Genomic DNA, 10,405 nt, shown 5'->3' on the forward strand with positions numbered 1-10,405 from the left:
ACCTCCGTAGTCGAACTTCCGCCCTTCCGCTGTGCCCTCAGGCTGCGGGACTGCCCGGGCGGCCGAGGCCCCGCTGCACCGCCCGCCCGCCCGGCCCGGCCCGGCGGCACCGAGCGCAGCCCGAGCCCGGGTGAGTCGAACCGCACCGGCCGCTCGCTGTCGGCCTCGGGGAGGCTCAGGGGGGCAAACGGGAGTGAGAGGTGTTAGCGACACATGCTTTGCTTTTCCTTGGGGAGACAGCGAGGCAGCGCCAGAGGGCACCAGGAGCCGCGCTGGGAGCCGGGCCGCTGACAGGCAGCGAGCGCGGAGGGCTCTGTGGTTCCGCGGCCGGGCGCTGAGGTTTGGGTTTTTCGCTCTATTACAAAAAGTTCAAGTAAAAGAGATCTATTCGTGCCAGCCTCTTTCAGTCTGAGTCCGGGTAGTGACTTCTGTATTTCTTCCAAAGGGAAATAGAGGTGGAGATCTCGAGCCTGTTCGCTCTTGACAGAGCCTGTGTGAGAACTTACACGCTGTGCTTTATCTCCCGTATTTCAATTTAATACTTGCAGTGGACTCTGTTTCCTGGGGTGTGCGTTTGTGGCTTTTTTGGGTTTTTTGTGTGTTTTTAATTCCTTTTAAAAGTGCAGATAACAAAAGCTAAACTTTGTTTCTAGAGTTCTGAGTTGAAAACAGGTGGGAATGAAACACCTGCTAGTTTCTCCAAGCCCACCTTTTTTGGCAATAAAAAGCTCAGGCTTAACTTTATTACTCCTTTCCTATATATTGATGTGTTTTCCATGTACTTTTTGCTGTTGTCTTGTACAAAATCTTTATAACCAGAACAAAACAGTTCCCTTTTGGTAAGACTTGAAGGCATGCACCATTCAATATACTGAGTCAAATGAGTCTCTGTTAATACGTGTGTTCTAAAGAGATGTTTTTTTCTCATTTTGTTTGGCCCCCTATTAGAGCATTTTTTTTTTTTTCATCTGAACTACTCAGAGTAATGAGTTTAGTATTCAGTGTTACAGATCTTGTTTTTACCAGGATGCTGAGAAAGGTGTCCCAAAGGGCAAAGGAATAGCCTGTAAGTTTAACTTCCTGGTGGCAAAATATGAACAAAACATCATTGTTGATTATAGAATGTGGGATCTTTTTTTAAACTGTAAAAGCCATACTTCAGTATCCTCTATCTCTTTGGTCTTTTGTCTCTCAGAGAGAATTTTGGGATGAAGATGTGGAATTCCTTCCTATTCTGCAGTTTATATCAAAGAGAGATTATATTTAGCTAGGCTGTGATAAAAGAGCTTTTGCAAGTGTGGACTTCTAAGGAGTCGTTTGATTCAGCTGTAGAGAACATTTTGGTCATTTAAGTTGGAACTCTGTGATGTGAGCTACTGGATAAGGCTCCAAGCAACTTGGTCTAGTGAAAGGTGTCCCTGCCCATAGCATTGAGGCTGGAACTAGGTGATCTTTTAAGGTTCCTTCTAACCCAAACCATTCCAAGATTCTACTATTGTTGTCTACATGCTTCTAATGTCTGCTGAGAAAAAAGTTGTCTGTCTAAAATGGGGGAAGTTTCCTAAAACTTGATGGTTTGGGCAGTAGAGTATAATAAAGCTAAAATAAGTCTGCAGGGAAGCAATATGGAATAAAAATGAATTAATTCCTATTTATTGAAATGTTTTGGGTTTTTGTCAATTCTGTACAGCCTCTGTTGACCAGGAGCTGCCCCTTTAACTCAAAGAATGTAATATAGGAGCAAATATAGTTGTTGCTGTTGTGAGCCTTTTCCAAGATTTTCTGAGTATTCTTTCCAAGTCATTGCTGTTAAAGCATTTGCAGAATTACAAGTGCAGAATCATTTCAGTTTTTAACCCCGTGTTGACTTCACTCTGAATTAAGGAAAATAATTAGAAAGTGATTTTCTGGAGTGCTTTGTCCAAGGATAATTCTAATAAAAATCCCTAAATGCAAGTGAGAATTTGCATCATCTGTGTGCAATGGCATGCAAATGCCACAAACAGTTCCTTCATATTACATAACTTAATCCTTTTTTTTCTTCTTTTTTAAAAGTTAGTTAATAGAATTTCTATTTTCAAACAGAGATCATAATTTCCTGAAGACTGCTATTCAAAATGTTAAAATAACTCAACTGAAAGCAGTTAATGTTAACATCTCCTTTCGATTTACTCGTTTCAGGTGATACTGTGAGCACATGAATAGTGTGCAGGGACTCTTAGCTGCCTCGGTGATTTCCATCCAGAATTCCTGCTTCATCTATCCTGCCTGTCAAAACTGCTTTTCTAGGCTGATACTGGACTCCAGGAGGTACGTCCTGTTTTGGGGATCATTTACTGATTTCCATTAACTTGGGGATCTCTGTTAGCTGAACACTAAATAAAGTGGTAAAAATCCAGCCCCTCCAGATCAAATCCTGATTTTATTTTTTTTTCATCTCATTCTATATGTGCAGCACACCTGGTAGTCCTGTATGACTCTTCACTGAGTGCATGTCCAGAAATGGATGAGCTTTCTTTTTTAATTGCAGTGGTGGGTGAAATCTCTGACACACAGAAGAACAGTAAATCAATGAATATCAGCACTAAATGGAAGGAGCTGACTTTGTAGAACAAGGGTATCTGTTGTTTCAAATGCTGAAGTACAAGATAACAGTGCTGTTTCCTGATTATTTTTTTAAACCTAGGTATTTATACTCAAGCTGCAGGGAAAAAAAATCCCAAACCAGAATGAAATGTGAAAAAAATGAGCTCAGGAAATTCAAAATTGCACTCCAACAGTCTCTCAAAGCCCACTGTCCCTTTAATTTGACAACAGGCTAGCATTTAATAAATCAGTGAAAGAAGCCAGAGTCATTCTGTCGTTATACACACATCTTGCTCTGAGCCTTTGGTGACATTAATGCCTCAAGGAGTAAAGAATAAGAAAAAAAATCCTAAAGTTTTTTATTGAATATTTGATACATTATAGTAGTAATACTTATGGCTGCAGATAAATTCTTACCTCAGCAGTGATTAACAGAAGTTCATGTATTCAATCTTTTTTATCATTTTCCTGTCTTTTGTCAGGTTCAACTGTCTAAAGTGTGGCTGCACAGGTGAAGCTAAAGATGCAAGCTACAGATATAGATTGTCCCTAAAGATTGCTGACATTGCTGATTTGTTTGACATCACTGTTTTTGGAAGTTGCTTAGATCCATTCTTTGGGGTCACCGCAGAAAATCTGCAGAGGTAAGGAATAGATTGTCTAACGATATAGCTGCTGCTATTTATTCAGTCTAAAAATCTGCAATGAGCATAGATGGTAGGAAGATGAGTGAGAAGTAACTGCTAAAGTGCTCCCTTCCAGCATTTCCTTGGTACCCATCACCTTGAGAAAGTGCTGAAGTTTGTTTCTTCCTGAAATCTTGATGTTTTGAGATGGATTACTTTTAGGTAGTAGAAGAAATCCTCCACTTGTCTATTAAGTGCAGCTACTACCTGTTAAGTGAGCCTCATTGGTTGGTTGGTTTGGCTTCTTCCTTATGTCCTTTCTGTTTTTTTTTCTTTTTTGAGATGATTGAATTTCCTTTGTTTAAGTAAGTTGGGTTTTCCACATAGAGCCTCTGGGTTTTCTTTTTTAACAGTTTGAATGCACCTTGTGACTATTTGGCAATATGACCAAATTTTCCTGAAGAAAGAAGGGATTTCTAAGGAAGTCTCTTAGTTCTCAAAGCTTGACCACCCACAGTATAGGGTTCAGATTTTCTGAAATGTGAAGCTGCTTGGATGGGATATTCAGAAGCAGATCCCTGCTTCTTTTCTAGTCTGTTATTTTCCAATGCCTTGTGTTATCACTGGCTCAAAGATGAATTGTTTGTAATGCCATATTAGCAGCATTAATGACATGCTTGTGGCAGGCATTCTGCCCTACACTGCTGTACTGCTGTCAGCTGTGAAAAGCAGTTATTTCCATGTCTTACATGGATACTACTGTGCTGTAAAGGCTGGGCAGGAAGGATGTGTAAGGAGTAGCAGCATCTTGACAGCATTATACTGTCACTGTGTTGGCAGAAAAATCACAACCACGTGGGGAACACCTGAAAGTCATGTGTGTATTAAACCTGTTCAGAGTGGTTGTTTTGTTGACTTTATCTCACTAACAAGTTAAGTGAACTAAAAAATTGAATGTATAGGTTCATGGTTTTCCTGTTCTTATTCTATCTTTAAGTGAAGCTACCACAAAATCGTTTCCTTAACGTGAGTCCTCATTAACACTATTATGCAGCTAAAATGCTGTGTAAGGCTTCTTCCTCTGTGGGGCTAATACTTCCATATGTTTATATTCTAGGTATATTCAAGACTTTAACCAGCTGTCAGGAGAAACAAACACAGAGTCATCTACAAGAGCATTAGTTCAAGCAGTGGAAACCTGTTTCATTGGAAAAAGGTTTCTATTTGGAGTGAAGGTAACTTTTAATCTACATTATGGCCTTTTAATAGTTTCTGTAGCCAGTTAGGGGTCTCAACTGAATTATCAAAGCTGCATGTACAACATCTTTTTGAAGTTTGAGAAAATGTAAGGCTAGGACATGAGAAGGATTCTGCTTCTTTTTCCCGACTCCTGTGGTTTTTAAAATGAGTCACATCCAAAAATCATCTTGAATGGCAGTAGTCAGCTTAACAGCTTGTCAGGGTGCTTTTTGGAGAGCCTGAGCAATGCCAGCTCCTGTGCATATCAGTAACAGCTTGGAGTCTGTAAAAAAAACATGTATGGTTGGAGCAAGAAACAGACTCTCTTTCCAAGCACTGCACTACCTTTCCCATGCTGTGTATTCTCCTTTCCAGTCTGAAATGTAAGGAGAAGCACATCTCTTTGTAGCATTTTAATATTTCTGGATGTAAGAGCATTTTGTTAAAGCAGAGCATGTTGTTAAAGTACAGATGTTCAACATCTGCATTGGTGGTTCTTTTACGTGTTTAACACACTCTGAAATATTAGTTCTTAGCAATATTTCTATAGAAACAGTCTTTAAGGTTCTCTTTGTGTGGTGCTTATGTGAGTCATTCATATTACAAAATTTGTGAACTAAATCCTACCTGGCATGTGTTTTGCCTCTCCCACAAGTATGACGAGGTTTGTGTCTGAACTGAGACTTTTCCTGATGTACAGAATCTTAAGTAATGGAAGTTGGAGGACTTAATCCATTGAATTTTCTTGCGTGGAACCCTTGACCAGGACTGTGGGCCTGATGCCTTGAGAAATGTAACTAACCCTAGATATTGCCAGCCTTGTGGCTGTTCCTGCACACACATTCAAAGACTGTTTGTTTGAATTGTCTTGGCTGCAGACATTTCTGTATGGTCTCGTTCAGCTGTGTATACAGTTGTACCGTCCCAGATAATATTCAGAATCAGCATAACATACTTTTTAAAGATTTAACTAGGAGGGTGTTGTCCTTGGCTAACAGCCTTCAGCCTCAAACCTTGCACAGACTCAGGGAGAAGGACGGTTGTTGGAGATAACTATATCTGCTTTTTGGCCTCTCTGGCTTTGCCAGACCTTGAGGGGTAGATGAGAAAGGGTTTATCCGCTTCTTAAAATATGAGCTAATTTCCTCTCTGTTTAATGTCATTTTTCACAGGTAATTTCTGTGTAGAGAGAAGCAGGTTTTATAAAGAATTGCAGTTAAAGCACCTGTCAAACACTGCTCTCTAAAAAAATCTGACCAGATAAAGTTGTAGCTTATTTCCCTTTCACGGATGTAGTGCACAGAAAGTAGCATGCTGGCTTTGGCAGCTGAGCTGCCAAGTCAAGTATCTGGTACCAGAGTGCTTTGTTTCAAGTGCTGCCCAATGCCTCCTGGATAAAAGCAAAGCACTGGCCTTAGGCTGCCAGCCATTCACACTGAACTGCACTAGAGGAAGCCCGGAAGCATCCAGTGCCCTAAAGGGAGTTTCTGTGAAGTCCTTTCTCAGAGTTCTTGGTTGTTTTTCCAGCCACAAAACTCTGTAATTGCAACAAGCAAAGAGCCTCTCACTGTGATGCCCTTTACAGCCCTTGCCAGGGTTTATTTCCCAGGGAGTGCCTTGTGTGACAGACTGTTTTGTATTCTCTTCCCTGCAGATCCTGACAAAAAGCGAGACTGAAATTTACGCCTGACTTAGAAGACGAGTTATTTTTTTCTTCTCTAAGTTGGTTGTTTTTTTGTTTTCTTCCTTCCCCCAGGGTTGTGCAAGGGAAGATGGAGGGCATTCTGCTGCCAGCAGCATCTTGCAGAAGTGTTCCAGAATCAATAGAAGTATGAAAAACCTCGTAGCGTGCCAGATCTTCCCGCCAAATGCTGCTGTTACTGGCTTTACTGTTATCAGCTACTTAGATCGTCTCCTACAGTCGGCAAAATTCAGAAGCTGTAATAACAGCTCATATTTACCTGATGTGTCATCAACTCCCATAGATGAACCTCTCAGTGAGCTCAGCAGCTTGTCTAGCCTGAGCAGGAGCTCCTGTTTTGTTCAGTCTAGTGGCAGGGAAAGTTTTTTAGGGTGCTGGCAGCAATCCTTGAGTCTGACTTCATCTGTTGCTTGGGTAACAGCGGAAGACTTTCCCACTCTGGAAGTGGGAAAGCTGGTTAGTGAACAGCATGAACAAGAGGAGAGGCCTGTCTCTGCAGAATTGGGCAGTGTAAGCCTCAACAATCAAACTCTTTGGGACTCACAGTTCCTGATCTCTTCTGTGAAGGAAGGGGATAAAGAGAAGGATAATGAATCAAGTTCACAGCTTAGTCAGACTGACGGTATCTCTGCAACTGATAAATTGGAGAGAGTTTCCTCTTCAAACACTGAGTGTTCACATGGAAACAGTTCCAAGTTGTTACAGCATCCCTTGGAATCTGAGGTAAAAAACTATTACCCAAAAACTAATAGTAGAAATTATTGTTACTCAGAAAAATCCCACAACTCCCTTGTTTGCAAGAGAGATACCTCAGCTCCTAATCACATAAGTGTAGCTAGAGTGTCTCAGATGGACTCTATGCTTTGGGAAGAGCTCCCATTCTCAGAAAGCCTAAATGAATTGTTAGCCAGAATAGAGGATGGCAGGAGTGTTGTAGCATCACCCAGCCTTGATGCAGGCAAACACGTCCATCTTGAAAGTACCAAGTTTGGTGTAAATCTTAACAAATCGTATTCCAGGCAAGCTGTAGGTGATTTGCCTACAGTCAGTGTCTCAGGGAGGCTTCTGCCACCAGCAGGGAGCAATAGCTGGGAGACTACAGTGTTTGCTTGTCTTCAGTCAAATGCAGACCCTCCAAGTGATGTCTCACAATATGAGTCTTCCCCTAGTGATTTATCTTCAACCCTCAAGGAAGGTGGAGCATCCTCGCCAGTTACACCAGAGCCTTCTGTTTCTCAGAGCAGATGCATGCAGTCCAAAGAAGCAAATAGTGACCCTGCAAATTCATCTCGGTCTTTTATTGGGCTGCACGGAGAAACCTCCTGTTTTAAAAAGAGTAAGACAGCCACCTGTGTGCATTCTGCATGTGGAAGCTGTTTAGCTGCTTGTGAAAATAAAGAAAACTATTCTACACCAAGCCAAAAAATGGATCTTACACTCACAGGGCCCCAGGTCGCTGATCCACCAACTCCAAACAATGCAAGAAGGATATATAAAAGAGAATTAAAACCGTTGACAGAACTGTCAGATAATACCTTCAGAAGTGTTAGTAGGAAAGAGCTGCAGTGGAACAACATCTTCCCTGAAGGCAGCTACAATGCTTCTGCTGATCTCTTTGATGCAAGTATAAGAGAGGTAGCAAAACCTGTAGAATTCTTAAATAAATCATGTAATTCTTTAATACAGGAAGATACTTTGACAGAGACGGTCACAGCTGAATCAGTGCTTTCTCCTGGAGGTGCTCCTTGCAGCAGTTCAAAACTGAGCTCATCCTTACACAGGTCCCCTCATGCTTTTAGCAAGCACAGCACACCTGTAACTTACTCCTTTTGCGATTCAGAGTGCAGTTCAGTTTGTGCTCAGGACTTTGTTCCTTATTCACAGTCAACTCCTATGACAAAACCACTGCAGAAACCATGGCCTATTGGGGAAAGAAGCTCTTTTATCACCATCTTCACCCCTAAAAATCCCACTAAAATCCATTCCAAATGCAAGCGATCCAGGTCTTCCTTTCAGAACACTCTGCTGCAGCAGCTTACCGGCAAGTTAGTGAAACGCAGGAGACCAAGGAACAGGAAAGACAAAGAAAGTGGTAGCTCTGCTTCCCAGCAGTTTCTTAGCAGCCAGCTGCCTGCCAGCTTGGAGGAGTGGATCACTCCATCTTCAAACAAAGGGCTGAAACCAACTGCATCTTCAAATTTAAAAACAGTTAGCTGGGCTGCTGACTTAAAATCTGCCTGTGGGCACACTGGCAGGAACCCTATTTCTGAAAGCAGAAGGAACAGTGAAAATGATGACAATTTCATCCAAAATGAGAAAATAAGCCCTGGGGATAAACCCAGGATTCTAACATCTCCTTTATCTGCAAGTGTCACCAAGACCTTATTTTTAAATGATCCTGAAAAAGATCCTGAAGTCCTGAAAACTTGTTCCCCTTCAGAAGGCAGGAATCACCTCTCAGGTGGGAATTATTCAGAGGTTGTTTTGGAAGTGCCAACTGTCTGGTCTCCTGAGCTGTTCTTCCAAGCACAGATCCCATTTTCCAATAAGCCAAAATACTAAGAAAGATAAATTTCTATGCCGCGTTCTTTTTAATTATTTTTTAAAACGTTTGGAAAGGATCCAGTGGAAGAAAAGAGCTATTTAAAAGTTAAATTGTTTATACACCTGTTGGCATATGTCTTGCAAAGAGGAGTTAGGTTTATTTTCAGACCTTTGTACCACAGAGATAAGGGACATTAGAATTTGTAGTAACTATATTTTCTTAAAAATTAATGTGCAATAAACACTTTTATAAATGTGTGAATATTGAATAGATCTCACTTCATAAAGTACAAGTAGGTGAAGTGTTTCAATGTTCACTGTTGTCTTTTTATCACATGAGCAGCACTGGCATCCATGTCCACTCCAGATTCTTGCCTGATGACTCTCTCGCGAGAAGGGCCAAGTTTTTGTTGAAGATTGATGGTGCCTTGTATCTGAGCCCATGTGGGGTCCTGTGACAGCCTTGAGTTGGGTGAAGGGGGCCATCCTGAGAGCTTAGTAGCAGCTCCCAGTTTTCCTACATGCTTTTTCAAGTTACAGACTGCTAGTGGCAGATTCCTGACAGTGTCTTTCCTCTCCTTGCCTTAAGGTCTTCAGTATCCTCAACCCAAAACAGCTGCTTTTAGGATTGTTGAACAGAGAAATCTCAGATCTGCTGCTTGTAAGCTTGTAAGTCAGGTCCTGCAGAAGGATGTGGGAATCTGGTGGCACAGGATCTGAGCAGCCTGAAAATGCTGACATTTTGTAGTGAATGAGTGCTTTAAGGTCCTAGTGTGACCTGGCGGGGGTGGAGGAGATGAACCACACTTGTAGAACCAGAAACAGACCTAAAAGTACTTGCTGTGACTTTTTCTTCTGAGGTATAAAATGAATATGAACCATTTACATTGTGACTGGTGACACGGAGGGGTTACTTGGTTCCTTCTCAGCTGCAAGGTGGATGTTTTTATCTTCCTAGGTTTGAGGCCTCATATAATTTCTACAGCACCTACTTAAGCTTCCCTCTTTGTTCAGAAGAGTTTTTCAGGAATAAGGGCATGTACTTTAACTACCTTGTTCCTTATGCGTGATTTTTAGTGTGGATCACCATCACAGAACATACAGGTAAACTTTCTCAGTTTCTCAGTCTCTAGCCTAAGTTCTGCACTTTCTAATCAAATATTTTTCCCTTTGAGGGATGCCAGGGAGAACGGACTCAAACAAGCTTCTCTTGTGGATGAGTAGGGTATAAATAAGGTACAGCCTCTCCTGCCAAGGGTGCAGATGTGGTGAGGCTGCAGGCATTCCTGTAGGCCAACCCAAGAAAAACTTACCATGGCTATGCAGCAGGTCTGCACAGGTAAATTCCTTCTACAAAGAAGCTTTTCCAAGTCAGCATTGGTTGGTTTGGTTATTATTTTTTTTCCTCCTTATTTACTGTTGAATTCTAGGCACAGGTTCAAAGACTTGCCTGAAAGGACATGGAGCACAGCTCTGGAAATCACTGGAAGACCTAATCTCTTCTTGCTCTTTCCCCAGCAAGATACTCAAGCACACCACAAAAGTTCTGGTTGTTCCTGCAACAGCAGATGGCAGTGGAAAGAGGCACAAGATTTCTTCTGACAGGTCCAAGCCTACAGCCCTGCAGTCCCTGAACCCTAGACATAAACAGAAGAAAAAGGAGTATCTTGTTATAGCAAAGAGAGAGAGAAAGAGCAAAATTAGACAT

General features: G+C 41.7%; 1 protein-coding gene across 2 annotated transcripts; it reads left to right on the plus strand.

Moving 5' to 3' along the window:
* Positions 1-9: 9 nt before the first annotated feature.
* On the plus strand, positions 10-9,004 carry DDIAS (DNA damage induced apoptosis suppressor). Of its 2 annotated transcripts, XM_058858046.1 has the most exons (6): positions 24-134; positions 237-339; positions 2,182-2,310; positions 3,069-3,230; positions 4,330-4,447; positions 6,208-9,004. In XM_058858046.1, exons 3-6 carry the CDS (start codon positions 2,198-2,200, stop codon positions 8,713-8,715), a joined length of 2,901 nt encoding a protein of 966 aa, XP_058714029.1. In that variant the 5' UTR covers positions 24-134; positions 237-339; positions 2,182-2,197; the 3' UTR covers positions 8,716-9,004. The 2 variants fall into 2 exon arrangements, with proteins under 2 accessions (XP_058714034.1, XP_058714029.1); XM_058858051.1 differs by lacking the exon at positions 237-339 and having other exon boundaries at positions 10-130.
* The last annotated feature ends 1,401 nt before the right edge of the window (positions 9,005-10,405 follow it).

The sequence above is a fragment of the Poecile atricapillus genome, chromosome 1 (genome assembly GCF_030490865.1).
Source record: "Poecile atricapillus isolate bPoeAtr1 chromosome 1, bPoeAtr1.hap1, whole genome shotgun sequence".
In the NCBI taxonomy this organism is placed as follows: Eukaryota; Metazoa; Chordata; class Aves; order Passeriformes; family Paridae; genus Poecile; species Poecile atricapillus.